The sequence below is a fragment of the Mustela putorius genome, unplaced genomic scaffold (assembly GCF_011764305.1).
Source record: "Mustela putorius furo isolate JIRA1106 unplaced genomic scaffold, ASM1176430v1.1 tig00537227_pilon_pilon_pilon, whole genome shotgun sequence".
NCBI lineage: Eukaryota > Metazoa > Chordata > Mammalia > Carnivora > Mustelidae > Mustela > Mustela putorius.
This window is the reverse complement of record NW_025422368.1, coordinates 5,842,933-5,860,026: the sequence shown is the minus strand read 5'-3', so window position 1 is coordinate 5,860,026 and position 17,094 is coordinate 5,842,933. Positions and strand designations below refer to the sequence as shown.

At 55.5% G+C, this 17,094-nt stretch overlaps 1 protein-coding gene across 7 annotated transcripts in view; it reads right to left on the bottom strand.

Annotated features, from left to right (window-relative positions):
- Nucleotides 1-180: 180 nt before the first annotated feature.
- The window catches only part of FMNL3 (formin like 3), a 54,003-nt gene continuing 37,089 nt past the window's right edge, over nucleotides 181-17,094 (bottom strand). For 3 of the 7 annotated variants that reach the window (XM_004778861.3, XM_045073167.1, XM_045073165.1), the window contains 23 exons: nucleotides 16,173-16,256; nucleotides 13,333-13,485; nucleotides 11,942-12,050; nucleotides 11,711-11,787; nucleotides 11,258-11,351; nucleotides 10,091-10,165; nucleotides 9,396-9,506; nucleotides 8,933-9,082; nucleotides 8,464-8,565; nucleotides 6,970-7,249; nucleotides 6,449-6,517; nucleotides 6,243-6,367; nucleotides 5,840-6,042; nucleotides 4,841-5,075; nucleotides 4,645-4,713; nucleotides 4,463-4,543; nucleotides 4,241-4,370; nucleotides 3,516-3,676; nucleotides 2,906-3,007; nucleotides 2,482-2,574; nucleotides 2,088-2,211; nucleotides 1,840-1,956; nucleotides 181-1,118 (listed from right to left, as the gene is read on the bottom strand). In XM_004778861.3, the coding sequence (XP_004778918.1) occupies nucleotides 1,865-1,956; nucleotides 2,088-2,211; nucleotides 2,482-2,574; nucleotides 2,906-3,007; nucleotides 3,516-3,676; nucleotides 4,241-4,370; nucleotides 4,463-4,543; nucleotides 4,645-4,713; nucleotides 4,841-5,075; nucleotides 5,840-6,042; nucleotides 6,243-6,367; nucleotides 6,449-6,517; nucleotides 6,970-7,249; nucleotides 8,464-8,565; nucleotides 8,933-9,082; nucleotides 9,396-9,506; nucleotides 10,091-10,165; nucleotides 11,258-11,351; nucleotides 11,711-11,787; nucleotides 11,942-12,050; nucleotides 13,333-13,485; nucleotides 16,173-16,256 (2,719 nt within the window). In that variant the 3' untranslated portion in view covers nucleotides 181-1,118; nucleotides 1,840-1,864. The remainder of the gene's footprint in view (nucleotides 1,119-1,839; nucleotides 1,957-2,087; nucleotides 2,212-2,481; nucleotides 2,575-2,905; nucleotides 3,008-3,515; nucleotides 3,677-4,240; nucleotides 4,371-4,462; nucleotides 4,544-4,644; nucleotides 4,714-4,840; nucleotides 5,076-5,839; nucleotides 6,043-6,242; nucleotides 6,368-6,448; nucleotides 6,518-6,969; nucleotides 7,250-8,463; nucleotides 8,566-8,932; nucleotides 9,083-9,395; nucleotides 9,507-10,090; nucleotides 10,166-11,257; nucleotides 11,352-11,710; nucleotides 11,788-11,941; nucleotides 12,051-13,332; nucleotides 13,486-16,172; nucleotides 16,257-17,094) is intronic. The other 4 variants (XM_013049154.2, XM_004778862.3, XM_045073166.1 and 1 more) reach the window with 4 other exon arrangements.

Sequence of the window (17,094 nt, the reverse complement as noted above, 5' to 3'; positions counted from 1 at the left end):
TGTGTGGTTGGAGCCCAACCAGCCTGGTTCCCCTTCCCCAGGCTCTTATGCTTACCTCCCCCAAGGAGACGGCAGGCTCCATGTGGCCTCCTTTCTGTCCCTGTGGTTCAGGTCAGACTAAACGGCCACCCTAGGCACCCTGCCTCCACTCCCCCAACAAAGAGGAGACAAAGTCAGGCCTGGTGCTTCAAGCCTTTGTTGGGAGAAGGAAGGTCTGGGATTTATGTACATGAGAGAAGGGAGGTGGTACATGTACAGAAAGAATTGGGTCCCTGTATTCCCCTGCGGGGGCTGGGACAAACTTGCAAAAGACTGAGAAAACAGCTAAGACCGCTGTGCCCCAGTCCCCTGCCAAAATATCCTAGTTGTGGAAAGGGGGCGAGGGTGCTGACCGTGCGCCCTTTCTCTAGCAGTCCCGGGAGAACCTCTACCCTCTGCCCACGCAACAAGGACAGAGCCAGCCTAGAGTGGAAGGGGCTAAGGGCAGTAAGCATGGTATCTCTCCTTTACCCTTATTACCAGGGCCCAGCTGGGTGGGGACCAGGCTTAGGTGGGCCTTGCTCCTGGTAAAAGATGATCTGAGACTTGTAGAGTCCTGGACCCCCCCGAGTCTGGATACTTACAGACCACAGCTGACCAAGAGCCTGCAAAAAGGAAGGGGGGAAAAAAAAGAAGGGGTATCTGCTTTCCCTTCTTGTTCCTCTGACCTAGTGACAAAGGGGGCTGTGGGCCCCTATACAGGCTAAAGCTAGAAATGCCTTTTCCCAGCTCTGAGCTGACCTTTGGTGACCTTTCAGTTGGGAAATGAAGCTGAAGACCGTGGGGCTGAAGTGCAGTCCTAGAGGCACCAGGGAAGTGCCAGGCCCCAGGAGACCCAGGGCCCCTGGTGGTGTCAGGCACATGCAGCTTTGAGAGCTGGGGTGGATGCTAGGCAGAGAGCAGCACAGCCCTGCACTGCACCCTCGACTAGTGCCAGGGCCCCAGGTCCACAGGTTGAAGAGCTGAAGTGCTTCTGCCTTCAGGGTGTTCTTAGTGGGGGCCTGGAGCCCGGGGGGGCCCGCTGGGCGGTGCGGCACTCCTGGCTTGGTGGCGAACGACAATGGGCTGGTGGTGAAGGCCTGTGGGGAAGACAGAGGCCTGTAAACAGGCAAGGAAGCTGGGCCAGGCCCACCCTCTGTCAGAACATACCCTTGAGGAGCAGCCCCACAGGCAGGGCCAAAGAAGAGCCAGTCATGAGGCCGAGGAAGGAGAAGCCTTAAGAGAGGCCAGAGGGAATGGTCAGGGAGCCTGCCAGGACTCTGCATCTTCGGAGGACCAGGTTGTGACTAGAGGCCGCTGGGCAGCGGCAGAGACAAAGTAGACTTGGTGATAGCCAGATGCTGAGGAGAGCCCCCAGGTAGACTGAGTGTCAGGAAACCGGTTAAGGGACATCAGTTGCTGTTGGCAGGGCAACAGCTACTGCCAGCGTTCTGTATGGCGGGGGCGGGAGGGGGTGGTACAAGTCACAAAAGATACCCAGGCCTGGGAATGGAGGGGGCCTCGGCCTCAGCATGGAGAGGTGGTGTCCAGGTCCTGCCCACTGTGGAAGCTCCCTACCCTTCGGGGCTTAGTAGAAGCCAGGACAGCATTAGTGGGAGACACCACTTCCCCAAAGGCACATGCAAGGGGACAAGCCATGCTTCTCGGAGCACTGGGCATGCAAATGGAGAAGTATGTGCCCCCATCACCGTGAGGCTGCCAGAGGACGGTTCCAAGTCATGCAGGGGAGGAGGTGCCTGCGGGCCCAGGAGGAACCCGGGGAGGTGGGCATGCAGAGAGGGCAGCTGTGGTGCCCGGTACCTGTCAAGAGCCCCAGCCTTGGGGGTTAACAGTTTGACTCATCATGGTGGGCTGCATCGCAGAAGAAGCGTGAGCCCCGCTTGGCAGTACGGGCCGTGAAAGGGACACTCTTCAACACTGTGGCCCAGGAAAGAGACACAGCGGTCAGGCCTCGTGGGGATGGGGTGGGAGGAGGGCCCAAAGGGGTGAGGTTGGAGTTGGGGAGCCAGGCCCAGTGGCCAAGCCCGAGGGAGGGACGAGGGCCCCACCTGTAATGATGTCCTCAATGGTACCATCCTTCCCCTCGTAAACAGGCCGATGCTCCTTGGCCTGGCGCCGCCTCAGCTCTGCGATTAGCTCCTGCTGTTGCCACTTGTTCCGCTGAGATGGGGTCTAGGGCCGAGCATTGAAGGGGAGGGGAGTTATCCCTACCTACCATGGCTGGTTCCTGCCCCAAGATGCAGTCTGAGGATGCCCTTGGTTGTACACAGCAGCCCATCCCCGATCCCTGCCCGGGAATCCCTTCCCAAAGCCCCCCATCGCTTTGGACTCCAGTCTCGGGCCCTTTGGGTGGTCTCTGGGCTCCAGTTTTCCATCTCTCTAGTTCTCCCTCCACCCCCTCCTAATCCTCTCCTCCAGGCCCCAGCTCTTGGTCCCACCCACCTTGGCATCCAGTTTCTTGGCTTCCTGAGCCAGCTGCTTCTCCCGCATTACCTCCTCCTGCTTCTTTCTAGCTTCATTCTCTTGTTCTGCTTCCTAAGAACCGTGGGGGGTGGGGTGGTGAGGCTCACACAGGCTGTGAGGGGCGGGGCTGCCACAGAGGGTGGAGAATGGGTGGCAGTGGGACCAGCAACCCCAGGTGGCCACCCTCTGGAGGGGCACTTCCTGCCCCAAACAATGACAGGAAGCCTGGGCCCCCACCCTGCCCACCAGTTCACAGCTGAGAGGCCTGTGGCCAGCTTCCATTGCTCCCTCCCAAGACTCCAAGGAGGAGACAGAAAAGGCCCAGACTTGGAGCCCAGCCCTCCCTCCCCCTACCAGTTTTCTTTCAGCTAGATTCCTTTGTAAAAGCCTCTATTCCGCTCACCTTGTAAGAACGAATGAATCGGACGAACACTGGGAAGAATACAGAAGGGGGTGTGGTTTTGGGACTCTCACCGAAGTAGCGCACAACCGCATTATAGGCCTCCTGGGAAATGGGTGAACAGAAGGGGGTCGGTCTGGCAGAGCAGGACAAGCCTGGCTCTCCAGCAGGGACAGGAGGCCCACAGAATACAGTGCTTGGGGCCAAAGGAGGAAAGCCAGCAGCCCCCAGCCCCTGTGGGAGGAGAAAGAACCTGGGGCTCCCCAAGGTCCATTGAGTATGTCCTCAGACATGGCTGCTGGCCACGCTCAAATCCCCTCTCCCCCACATGCAGTCGGTCAACCACGTGAGAAATGTTCTTCGGTCCAGGGGCACCTGGGTGGCACAGACCGTCACATTCAGAGCATGATCTCAGGGTCTACTTAAGACTCCCCTTCTCCCTCTGCCCCTCCTCCCTGCATGCACTTGCCCCCTCTATCTGTCTCAAATAAATAAATCTTTAAAAAATAATAATAATAAAGTTATTCTTTGGTCCAAGAAGCAGAACAAAGCCCATCTGGAGGGGCACAGGGCCTTGGCCCTGGCTGTTCGCCTGCCTCCACCCTTCGCCCACCTCGGCCGTCTTGGCGTCACGCTGGAGCTTGTCCAGTTTGCCTTCATTAGTGCTAAGGAAGTTCCGAAGGACGCTGTTGTCATGGATGCCGCATTCCCGCCGAATCAGCTCCATGCCCCGGCCCAGCTCCTTCACGTCTAGCAGCACGTTCTCCAGGGACACTGTGGTCACCAGAGCCTGGGCTGAGGCCTGCTTGGCGGCAGCCTCAGGTTCTCTTGCCCCTGCTTCCTGAGCCACCTGGTGGCCACCAAGAACCATAGACCCAGCTAACGGGGCTTGCACAGAGGTAAGGGAAATGGGGGCTGTGAGCTCATGACCCCGAGAGCAAGATAGCACAAGAAGGCAAGCCAGAGAGGCTGCTGGTCTCCAAAACGGAGCTGCCTCAGGCCTGGGGCAGAAATATCAGCTGCCTTAAGTCTATGGGGACCTTATGGTTTTTCTAAGCCCTTCACACATCACAGAGAAACAGAGTGTCCAGGGCCAGCTCCGGGGAGTTGGGAGCAGAGAGCTGCTTCTGTCCCTCTGCCTGGGTCCCACGGGGGCCTGCAGGAAGACTCCCTCTGAGGTGGCCCCTAACCATGGCCCCAGCGGAAAGCTTTGAAGGGGTCAGAAAGGAGACAACGAAACCCAGAACCGAAGGGACCCAAGTGTTCCCTCTCCTGAGCTTCCTGGGATTGTCCTGGGCTAGACACGTGGGCAGGCTGGCCAGGCCAGGCTCCCCTCACCTGCCGCGGCCTTCTCCACGAAGTGTAGCTCATGCCAGAAGTTGGCCAGGTCTGGATACTTCTCCTTCACCGTCAAGGCGATGAAATGCAGCAATGTCATCTTCCTGTCAGTGGACTTGGTGTCCAGCAGCTGGGAGAGGGCGGTGAGGGGTGGTGAGAGACAGGGCCGAATGCCACAGCTCCTCAGGCTTCCTGGCCCCAGAGTTGCCCCCGCCGTCTTACCAGATCCAGGCTCTGGAGCTTGAAGCCATACACAGCACCTCGCTTGCTGCTATTCATATAGTTCCCCAGGGCAAGTATGATCTGTCCAAGAGATGCAGGGGAGTAGGTCAGGCCAGGCCCTGCAGGCTCCTCCCTCCACCCAAGCCGACAGGCACGTGCAGGTGTTCGAAACCCCTCCCCACCTCCAACATCTGCTTCAGCTTCTGGGAGGACTTGACAGAGGCAGAGGCGGCAATGATGGCGTTGAGTTGCTGGAAGGCAAGATGAAGAGTCGCGTCAGCCCAGGTCCCAATGGGGCAATGTCAGCCTGACAGGGCGGGCAGGGGAGGGGGCTCACGAGTGGGGTTGGGGCCTTGGGGGCCTGGACGGAGGCTGTACCGGTGTGAGCATCTGCAGGTTGTCCTGGAAGTTGCCCAGGAAGGCCATGCCGGCCATCCGCTGTGTCAGCCGCTCCACCTTGCTGAAGAGCAGCATGAAGCGGTCCTCGGCCGCCAGCTCATCCAGCGGCTGCCGCTCCCGCTCATACTGCCGCAGCAGCTTCACCTCGGCCTCCGTGGGCAGGAAGCGCATCAGGCACTCCACAAAGTCCACGGGCAGCGTCTGGAGGTCAAACCTGTGTTGGAAGAAGGAGCCACCTCAGGTCTTGTGTCTGCCTAGTATCCGACACCCCTTTATTCTCTGGGCCCTGGAAGGCCTAAGCATGGGTTCTGTGAGCAGGACACAGCCAGAGGTTGAGTGCCCATTGCTTCACTATCAGAGCATGACTAACTATCCTAGGGGAACATTCCATGGCCTATTTATTTAAACACCCTTCAGTGTCTCCCCTCTACCCCAGGGAGAAATCTTTACACCTGAGCGTGGCTTACGAGGCTCAGCCTGCAAGACTTCTGCCCACCTGGGTCTACCCTGTCTCTCCTACTCTCCTCCTACACTGAAGTCATAGTCAATTTCCAGTCCCTAGGGCATCATGTTCTCCCTCCAGGCACTGAAATGGACTTCATCTACTTCCTCAGGTCAGGTCACAGGTGAGATTTCACCTCCTCCAGGAAGCCTTCCCTGATCACCAGGCTCAGCTACCTGGCCTGCTCTGTTCCCCCGAAGCTGCCTATACCTCCACCACCTGGGTAGTTATCACCCAGTGTTACTGGACTGTTCCCCAGAGACTGGCAGCAACTTGAGTAAAGGTCTGGGCTGAATCTCCAGCACCTCTCTATGTGCCTGGCACACAGCACAGATGCACTGAGTTCTGGCCAAACCAGGGGATGACTGAGGGGTGTGAGATGTTGATGCCCTGGAATCCAGGGAAGGCCAGGATCCTGGGTAGAGAACTGGGTTGCCAGCTGACTGGGACCAGGATGAGGTCAGCGGGAGCCTCACGTGTGGATGGCCCTGCAGATCTCCTCTGCCGAGCGGCCAGCCTTGCGGAGGGTGATGGCCAGGTTCTTGGCACGATTGGCTTCCAATAGGGTCACCTTGCTGGCGGCCTTTTGCGCTGTCTTGTTCTTAGAGCAGATTAGGTCAAGAGCGGGGCCCTGGGCTTTTGTCTTGAACAGTTCTTCAAATTTGTCCAGGTCTAGGTCCTGGCAGGGGGTAACGAGAAGGGAAAATGCAGTGGGCTATCTGACTAGAAGACCCCCTGGACAGTGCACCCAATGTCTGCTCAGCTCTGGTGCGCAGATGCCTGAGTCTGATGGCATTTCTAAGGCCAGGAGATCTGGCTAAAAGCATGATCTGGTCCCCAACCCACAACCCCACTGCTAAGGGCTCCAGGTCTTGCTACCTCCAAGATCTTCTCATCGTCAAGTTCACTGAAGACAGTGCCGCTGATCTGGTTGGGTTTCAATGCTGTCCAATTGAAGACAGGCAACCGGAACTTGGTTTTGATGGGTTTCTTGATGCGAATGGCTGATTTGGAAGGAAGATCAGTGAGGGCTGAGGACACTCTTCCTCCGTCCCTCTAGCCCTGCCCAGAGACGGGGCACTCACCTGACAGGCCTACTGTCAACACCACAGAGGGAGCAGCACCAGGGAGAGGTGGGGCTGGGGGACACTTATCTGGGGGAAAAGAAATGCCACCATGACCCAGGGCCCAAAAGACTCTTCAGAGATCCCTTCCCTCATGCCACCCCACCTGTCTGCAAAGTCTCCAGGGGAAAGAGAATGTGTGAATCCCTGCCCCTGTGGCTCCCAGGGGTCCTAACTCTGGTAGAGCAGATCTCGCTGGCCTCTGGCCCACTATTTCCTGCTCTGGTCTGAGCCCTCTCCGTGGCCATCCTCAGAAGAATCAGGAACGGCTCCTTTACGATCCTTACAATAGACCATGTCTACTTTCATATGCCCCTTCCCCAGTAACCTGAGACTCTTTCCCTCCCTCAGCGCGTTCCCACCCAACTTCACATCCTTCCACCCATGTCCCTGGCTTCTCCCTAAGGGAGGCACCGCCACCTGGGGTTTCAGTGTGGCCCTGAGATGGGGCTGCCCCTTGGGGCTGCCACAGTCTTCCTCACCTGGTAACGGGGGTGGTGGTGGGGGCAGGGGAGGAGCTGGCGGTGGAGGCAGCGGCAGGGCCTCCTCGGGCGGTGGGGCTGGAGCCAGGAGGTCCAAATCAGAGGGCAGAAGGCCCTCACCCAGCTCTGCAGGGCCTATCCGGGCCAGAGCCTCGCTGCCCACTGACTCCAGGCCCCGTGCCCCAGGCTCCAAGTGACATCGGCGCTGGAAGGCCTCCTCCTTCTCTTTAATGAGCCGCCGCAGCGTGTGTACCTGGTGGCTGGTGTTCTCGTAAGTCTCCTAGTGGGAGACAGTGGGGAAAGGGTAAGTGGAAGACACAGCCGGAGTTGCTCCTGAGAGTGGCCCTTCCAGGTTTCTCCACTGGGGTCTCTGGGAGGGTACCTAGAGGCAGAGAGCAGCAGGAACCCAGGTGGGGGCCAGGGAGCCTGGACTGCACAGAATGAGAGGTGAGCTACAGAGCCGCTGGCCCAGAGGGTACCCTCCAGGGTGCTTCCTCTTGGACCCGGCCTTAGACTCACTGGTTCCTCAAGGCCAGGGCCAGAAGCTGCTACTGGGCACACCTCCTGGGCCTGACTCCAGCCGGCCACACCATCCTCAGCCCTCTGGGCCTCCACTGTTCCCACTGCATTTCACCTTGTGTAATCACTCCTGGGCAGCCCCCTGTGGACAATACCCTGCCCTAGCCATCTCTGTATCCTCCATACTCCCTAGAACAGCACTCTGGACTCTCAGTAGGGTCCTGACGGATGTATATCAAGCCCCTGGCCTCCCAACTCAGGATACCTGGTGGATAGCCTCGGAGCTACTCAGCCTGCCCATTACACAGGGGAGGGAAAAGCAGTGAGAGGGGCTGGTAGAAGGAGGCCTGGATACCAGAGGTGCCTGCGGGTACCCCCTTGCTCCCACCCTCCTCTGTGAGCATCCGGCCCACTCTGGACTCAGGTTCCTTCGCCAACTAAAAAATGGGGTGAAGTCATCAGCCCACCCTCCTCTGAGTGCCTCAAGTATGAACCAAGATCTGGATTTTCAAAGACTTGACACGACTCAAGACAAAAAAGCCAAATAAAAAACTGATTTTCAGGTGCGTTTCTTATAATAGGATGGAGCTGACTGTATGAAAGAACAAAGAGGAGGTGCCTGGGTGGCTCAGTGGGTTAAACCCTCTGCCTTTGGCTCAGGTCATGATCCCAGGGTCCTGGGATTGAGCCCCGCATCGGGTTCTCTGCTCAGCTGGGAGCCTGCTTCCCCCACTCTCTCTACCTACTTGTGATCTGTCAAATAAATAAAATCTTCAAAAAGAAAAGAAAAGAAAAAGCAAAGAGATAAAAAATAAATTGATAAGAGAAATATTGAAAATAAAGGAAGAAGGAAAGGAAGAAAAGGAGAGAGAAAGGAAGGAAGAACGGAAAAAAGAAAAGAAAAGCCAAACCAAGCCAGGTCCCCATGCCTGCCTGCAGTTTATCAACAGGGCCTTCCCCCAGATTACTTGGTACCTTGACGCTCTCTAGTTCCTTCTCCCGCTGCAGCAGCTGCTTCTCTAGCTCTGCCACACGCATCATGTTCTCATTCTCCAGGTCCAGAAGCTTCTCTGTGAGCTGCAGGATGGGAAGAACAGGTCTGGCGCTGGCCCTAAAGCCTGGGTGCTTTGCATAACTGGAGCCTCCGTAAGGACCTGGGCCCAATCCCCGCATGCGGGGCTCCTGAGGCCGAGGAGCCCGGTGGCTTCCCTGCATCACTCCCATGGGCCCAGGGTCTGAGACTCTGTGAAACAGACCACATCTGACTCTCTCAAGCCTGAGGCCACCTCACGCCCAGTCCTAGAGGTCAGTGTGTGTCCTAACCTGGCCTCGGCCAGAGTGTGTCAGGTTCTGAGGCTTCCCTGGACCTCAGTATGGAACTGAGACAGCCTCGTCCTCTTCCCACCCTCAGTGGTAGTTCTGGCAGCAAAAGAGGACTACTTACATGGGACACATGTTCCTCCAGCTCCTCCACCTTCTCCAGGGCCACGTTCTTGGTCTCCGCATCCTCCAACAAGCCTCCCACGTCAAACACATTGTCCAGGTATGCCTGGATCTGCACCTGCAGCTTCTCGCTCTCTGTGTGCCTTGACTTCTGGGAAGAGCAGACACGGTAGTAGTTGGAGGAGCCTTCCGACAGAGACGTGGCCCTCATCACCCTCCATGACCACTTCCTAGACAGGAAGACCCAGGGAGTTCCTTCTGCAGCCATGCAGATTCTCACCCTGTGGAGCTGCCAAGTTAGACAGCGCCCCCTGCAGGAGGGCCCCAGGCCCCGGGGCGACAGAAAGACAGGCATCCAAGAGCGTCCATGACTAGGGTCTCATAGAAGAACACACTTGGTGATAGGACTAAGCCGATCCTTTGCCCCCAAGTTCGTCCCAGGCAGAGGCTTGAGTCCAGCTCACCTGCAAGAACTCCTCCAGCCCCAGCTTGGTGAACTCATACTGCAGGTGCACCCGAAAGTTCATGTCCTCTACTGAGTGCACCACGATGTTGATAAACTGCATGCAGGCCACCTGGGGAGAAGCCGGAGGGTCAGAGGCAGGGCAGACCAGAAGAGACTGCAGAGCCCGGGCGTTTGAACCACTATCCTCACGGGGGTACTCAAAAGAGTGAATTAAAAAAGTCTTTCTGGGAACAATAAGAGTATTTTAGCTTAAAAAATATCAAACTTAAGATTCAGTGTACGGAAAGAAGTAAATTACGTGAGAAATAGGCAGAAATGAAGATACAACTGATTTCCTTTAAAGTTCAACAGGTATTTCCGGAGACAACACTACGTAACTAAAGATTGGAGGCTGAAGGGAAGAGAGGCTAGAGGAAAAGGTTGGGCGAAGCAAAGCAGCTTGAAAGGAGCCAAATCAGGTGCAGTAAGGCCACATAAAGGGGGAAAGGAGAGGAACCCAAGACACAAAAATGTTACTGTCCTGAAGTTCCTAAAAGGTCTCTGGGGTAGATAAGTAGACAAGGAGCACTTACGAGTGGAGAGAATCATTCTAGTTTCTAGACAGAATACCAAGATAAGCTGTTGGCTTGGACCTGTTCTCAGGGAGCATGGGAGCCTACTGGGCATGCGCCTGACCCAGGCCCAGCTCCTCACCATGAAGTCGATGTTGCTGTCCTCATTCCGGAAATACTCCATCAGTTTCTCAAAGCGGTGTAGCTCCTTGCATACCTGCCAAGCAAATTTCTCAGTGAGAAGCTCTAGCCCGTGCAGAACCTAAGCCCTTGAGCCCTGCTCCCAGGAACATCACAGCAAAGGGACTTGTTCAGACTAAGCTTAACCACGACTCTTTCTAGGCAAGGAAACATTTGCAACACATAGAAAAAAGCCTGTAAGCATAACAAGCTGTCCAAGTAGAAGAAAACCTGGGACCTGCCATTGCCTTGGGTCACTGGTCTCCCATCAACTTGCCAAGGGTACCCAGTAAAGCCTGGGCCATTAGTCTGGCCTTTAGGAGCCTCTGGGGGGTAGGCCAAGAAGAAACACGGTTGCTCAGTTATTGAAGGAAGGAGGAAGGAAGGAGGGAGGTGGGAAGACATAGCTGAGGTCCTAGTGGGGACACAGGAGAGGGTCCAGGGTGCAGGAAAGCTCCTGTGCTGAGAGGGGTCCAGAGACTCTGCTGAGCCTCTGGCTTCAAGGAGGAAGAGCCATTTCCTGGCTTGAACAATGGATGCTAGGGAAGAGGTCCAAAGAGGAGGAAGGGGTGGGACCAGCTGCTGCAACTGGACATCGAGGAATCCTATGTTCAAGCAGATGAGGGTTTCAGAGTCAGGCCCAGAAGCTGGGGAAATTCCAAGTAGGAGCTTCCTCTCCTCTCACCAGTAACAGCCAACAACTCAAGACAATCCTTGCTTGCCTTCTCCCCACACTGCAAACATGCCTGCCTTGGGTTCTACCAGTGGGTTCTCTGCCTCAGAGCCACTTGAAGGGCCCTGTTAAAGCACAGGTCCTCAGCCCCGCAGGAGTAAGTTTAACAAGCTCCTCAGATAGGCAGATGCATGGCTAGGTTAGTGCCACTGGACTGCAGCCCTCAAGTGAGGGCCTCTTCAGGGGGCCATTCAGGAGCTGTCTTACCATAAGATCTGTAAGGCAGAAGTTCCAGTTTTGGTGCGGGGGAAAAAAAAAAAAAGTAGACAGGGCAGGCTTCTTAGTTAAGCACAGGCTGTGAAAAATCATCACTGGGCTGTGTGAGATCAGAGCAAGGGGTGCTTCCCTGGCTAGCTCCCCACCTCCTCAAAACACGCACAAATGTAGGAGACTGACCTCTTTGAAATTGTCAAAGGCAGCAAGAATGATTTCATGACCTCCCCGCACCAAACACACAGCTGCCAAGAGCTCCAAGACAAGGGCTTTGGTCCTAAGGGGTGAAGAAAAAGGATTAAGCTCCTCGTTCCCCACCCTGGCTGCCACACAGTTTGCCTCCATGAGGAGGTGAGCCCTTTCAGAGCAGACACAGCCTCAGGAGTCAGGGGAGTGGGTTTCAAAAAGAAAGCAGGGGAAGGAAGGCTTGTCCCTCACTGAGCTGTGCAGACCAGAGGAAAGCCAGGGACATTCCCCGTCCTCTGGAGGGGAGGGGAGGGAGCAGAACCAAGGCTCTGACATAAGCCACAGGCCCCCGGAGGCCAGGCAGGTGTGACTGCATGTCAGGGCCAAGTGGAGCCCCGATCTCTAGAGCCCTGTACACAGTCAGGAGGAGAGGGGAAGGAAGGAACTCACCTTGGATTCTTGTTGTTGAGGCTGAGTGCGATCTCATTGACAGCATGAGGGTGGGACATGACCAGGTTGAAGCCATACTGTAATAAGGGGAAAGGACAGAAGGAAGGAAGGAAGACCTTGATGGTGGGGAAGGCAGCTCCCTGCTGGACCTCCTGGTGCCCTCCCTGCTCTTTGAGTTCAGCAGATGAGGCAGGACGGGTAGAGCTTCCGCGGCTAGTGCTGCCCACTTACCTGATAGTTCATGATGGCTCTGAGGCAAAGGATGCAGACATGGACATCATCCTTCTGGCTCACCAGGCGGGAGTTCTTCAGGGCCCTGCGCCCAGGGAGAGTGCTGTACCTGGGGAAGAGGGAGCTGCTGGTGAAGGGACTAGGAGTGCTTGCCATCACCCTGACAGCCAACAGCTGGCTGTGCCTCTGCAGCTCCCAGAAAGGGGAACAGGGGGCCTTGAACTGACGCCCTTGAGAGCGATGGGGGAGGGGCAGTCAGGGTGCTCAGTTGTTTTCATCGCTCTGCCATTGACCTTTGGGAATAAATATCCAGGATCCCAGCTTTATAATCAGTGCCCAAACCGTCCTGAGCCCAGGAGCCCTGCGAAATACAATGGCAGGTGTGCAGGCCTTCCTGGGCCTCAAGATGGATCCAGGGAGATGTTCCTCTGAGCCTTCCCTCCTCTTCCTTCCAGTCGCTGCATCTTCCATGAATTCCCTGGGGCAGGAGCATCTTGGCTCCCATCCCACTTCTATGTCTCAGAAAGGCAGACCAAACCCACCCCCCCAAGACAATAGGAGGGCCAGGGGCTACCTCTCGATTGGCCCCCAGAGATGTTTCATGAAAGAAAGAGGACGCACAAATGATGTGTGCTCAGGCATGACGAGAATGATGAGAATGACGAGCAGTGTCAGAGGGACAAAACCCAAAGGAAACCCAGAGAAAAGCATGGCCACAAGAGGGACACAGACCACAGAAAGGGGCACAGGGCCCAGAGGACAGCCTCCCTGGGTAGGAGGGGCTCTGAAAAGTCATCTGGTTTGTCCACCTGCCTCCAGGCAGGACAGCTCCTAAAGTACCAAAATAAATAAAAATTAAATTAAGCTAAATTAAAAAAAATATATATATATGTATATATATATGAACACAAGGCAGGCTTGGAGAGAAAAGGAAGAAATGAAGGGAAGGTGAGCGGCGGGCAGGCTGGGTGGGAGCTGGTCTCGGAGCAGCTGATGGCGCAGAATGCAGAGCCAGAAGGCAACAGACATGAGGAGCTGGATCACCAGTGACGACCAGGGAGCTGCAGGAGGGCTGGTCCCATCCAGGAGGCCAGCAGGAATGGAAGAATGAAAAAGAGGAATGGGGGGAGCCTCTCGAGGTGGGGTGTGGAGAGGGGAGAGCTGGAACCCCAGATGGGGCAGGCAGAGCCAAGGGTGATATACTTACCCAGGACAGATTGCTGGGCAGAGTCAAGGAGACAGAGAAGACAGACCAGAGACAGACTGGCAAGAGAGCTGAGCCTGGAAGCAAGAGTGGAGGGAGGAGCAATGAGCACTCACCCCTGGCCCCCAAGATCGGGACGGGGGGGGGGGGGCTAGGCAGCAGGCGGGCAGAGCGAGAGCACACATACCGGAGCACAGACTGGCGCGCAGAGCGAGCGAGGCTGTTGGTGAAGGGGGCTGACAGGGCGCTGGGTGGCTGCAGGTCCTCGATGGACCTGCTCCAGGACCGGAGCTTGTCAAACGCACCATCGTCACCACTCTCCAGACCCTCAAAGTCAAACCTGGAGCAGGAGAGGACACACAAGCGCACACACAGGAGAACTTCAGTGCTAAGCCCCCTGGCCTGCCCACCCCCACCCTGTAGACCTCGAGGGCAGTAAGAAGCAAGGATGGCAAGAACAGAAAGCGGAATTGGGCAGCAGAGACCCTGGTCGGGAGAGCCACTAACACAGGACAAGGGCAGCGGAGGCACAGGGAGCAACCTGGAGAGGGACCTGCAGGGTTGGGAGTGCTGACAAGGGTGAGCTGTGACTCCCCGCTGACCAGGCAACTCCAGGAGTGATCTCTTGGTGGGCCCCAAGGGAATCTTTCTGCACTCCCAGCCTTAGAGACCACGTCTCAAAGAAGCCATGGCTCCCTGTGGAGAATCCGCTCTGTGGAAGTGTGGTAGAGAACTGGCCAACGCTGGTCTTGCTGGTTGGCTAATGGCAGCAGCCAAAGGGGTCTCTCAGTACCCTGAAGGGGCCTGGCTGGTTCTGGATTGGGCTCACAAGGGCAGGTCTGAATGAAAGGAAATGGGGGTCCCAGCCAACCTAGAGTGGGAGAGGCCACTAGGTTCAAGAGTCCCATGGTCCCATCCCAGCACTGGGGCTTAATGGCTGGGTTTTCTGTGGTTCTACTGGAGACCGCTAGGTTTTCTGGAATAGAGGCTCCCTGGGCTCCAGCTTCCCTGAGGGAAGAAATCACAGGTCGAGGGTGTGGCCTGGGGTCCTTCTTTCCTACAGGAGTTGGAATGGTTTCTCTGTCACTTTGTACTTCTATGACTGCCACCAGCCATTTGGGAGTGCGGCCAGAACTAGGAGGATGGCTTGAGATCACCGGGGCCTAGTCCATTACGAATCCCCACATCAGGGTATACCCACTCTGGAAAACCAGTCCCACTTTTCTTTCCTGTCCTCTTCCCCCAAGTAGATCATTAAGGACTGAACAAGCAGGGGCCCTCCTACAGGCTCCTCCTCCAGGGAACCTTCTGCTCAGACATTCATAACCCCAAGGTCAAAGGCACAGAGGCCAAGGCTTTCTGAAATAGGAAATGATTTCTGCAGATGACTGAATGTTCCAAAGGAGCCAGGGCAGCCTACAGAGCCCCGAGGATGAGAATTTTAATGGGGTTCTCAAGTAAACATCAGAGGAGGCTCCCTGACAGGGAACCTTGCCAGTGGCTTCCCTCAGTCAGTAAGAAAACTCCCTAGCACTGGTACAGACAGTTTACAAACCAATGTCTTCACCCAGACTCTGCTTGGCTTCACCCTTTTCCTTCCAACCCTTCCCAAGACACACTTTCTCTCCCCTTCACACCCTCTCTCTACCCTGGATCTTTCTTTCGAAAACAGAGTCAAGAGCGCAGCTGTGGACACTGGAAGACTGAGGATCCAGCGTATTTTGGTTTCAAGCAGCTGGGATTTGTTTGCTTTTTGAACGAGAAAGATAGGCTTATTTGGAAAAATGATCTACATCTTTTTACTATAAAAGCTCTGAATTTTTTTAAAAAATCACTTCAGCAAATGTTTTTCATTTCTTTCTATAAAAAGAGTCGTTTTTAAAAGGAGAGGAGGATCACGAGGCCTGAATTCTGCTGGGATGGGAACGGGGAGTAGGCCACTCTTGGTTTTAAGGAGGGATGACCTGGGAAGAGTGACAGGCCAAACCAAGGAGACGCGTTACTTCAAACCCCTAAAGAGCTAAGACTGAAAATCTGGGGACAAAAGAGAAGGGCCCGGGGTAAGGGCAGTAATAGCAAAAGCGAAAGCCAAGGCGAGGACTGAGTCCCAGAACTGAGGAGTTCCCCAGGACGTGGGACTTTTGGTGCCAAGGCTGGGAAAGGTCATGGGCAAACTGGGATGATCAGTCAGCCAAGGGCTGATTGAAGTCTTGGCTCTAAGTCTGAAGTATTCCCCAGTCATCACGTGAAAGATGAGTATAAAATCTCTTTCCCTATATTCAGGTAATTACGGTAGGTTACACCACCTTGAATAACAATAATTAATAAAGCAGCTAGGGCAGAACAGACTTCCCAACACTACTAGTTGCTTTACACACATTATCATCTCAACCTTACAACAACCCTGGAACATGGATCCCCTTTTCTATAAGAGGATGCAAATGTGCTTGAGGTCACCCTGAGAGTCAAGGATATAACTGAGACCCATGCCCAGCTTTGTGGCTGTCCTAGTCGAAAGTGCTTCTTTTCACTACCTCATACCACCTTCTCATCCCCCCCACCCCCCCAACTGATTGAAAAAGGCTCCGAATACTTTATTTTCCATCTGGGTCAAAGGTCATGCCCGCTGCTCCCCGGGCTCTGCTTCAGCAATGACCTGGAGTAACCCTCTCACATCTGGAGACCCAAAGGAGATTCAACTCTCCAAAGGCAAATGAATGACTCCCACCGGGCGTCTCTCCCAGAAGCCAGGACACTTCCTTGGACTGCTCTCAGCCTGGAGTCTGGATCCTTTGGGTTCTAATCCTGAGTTCCCTTTCCATATCTCCCTCCTTCTGCTTCCCAAAATGTACCTTCTGCTCTAGCCACCTGGCCTGCTTTACAGATCCCAGACACTCCTTGGCTGCCTGCCCACTTCCCTCCTGGCCTGGGACTCCCATACTGCAGTCTCACCCTTCCTCAGCAAATCAGAATGGGACTGTGTCCTCCCTTGCCGGTCCCCAACCCCGGCCCCAGGGAGGTACTCACATGACCGAACATTGGGCAAAGGACAGGTAATCCACCAGCACATCCAGGCCTTTGTTTTCATCATTCAGAAACTCCCGAACCCACCTGTGGATAGAGGACACATAGTGGAGGGGTTTGCTAAAGGGGGTCGAGGGTGAGAAGAGTGAGGGGCCTCTGACCCAACACCCACTCCTGAATCCTCTGGAACTTAGCACCAAGCTGGGAAAACTCTGAGGTTCCAAACCCATGGCAGACCCATCCATGGTGACATTATGGGCCTAGACCTTTGCTAGGCCAGGGAGCCAGGGATGGGGAAAGGTACAAGGCCTTCCAATACCATGTCAGGCACCAAACTTTCAGGTACGCTCTCCTAAACAGCCAGGGCCCTGGCTCAGTCTCGGTGAGTTTCGGCTCAGTTTCGGTGTCCTTGGTGTCTAACACAACACTGAGTGTGCTGTCCCCACTTGGTGTTTATTGGCGGAATTGTGGGGAGGTGGGGAGGTTGATCAAGAGCATTTACCACAGGCCCTTGTGCACAGCTGTGCCTGACGAGGGCTAGCACGTCTCCAACTGGACTGAAGTCGTGGTCGAAAAACAGGCAGGAAGGGCCAAAGAGAGCTCTGGAACAGAGACATGTTGGGCCAAAGGGCCCTTCTACCAAGTTCAAGGAAAGATAGTTTGGGCCACAGTGAGCTAAGAGGGATATGCGGCAATTCTGTGTTTGGTCAGGGTGAGTTTGACAGAATAAGAAAAGGATGGGAGAAGAGTCAGGGGCTCGAGTAACTCCAGAATGACTATGACCACTCAGAGCCAGACTGAGGACTCAGGCCCCTTCAGCCAGAGAGGCAGGAAGGCGGACAACAAAGACCCTAAAGACAATGGTCCCGGGCATTTCCACCCTTCGGCCTTCAGGCCTCTTGGCCTGAGATATGCCTGGAAGGAA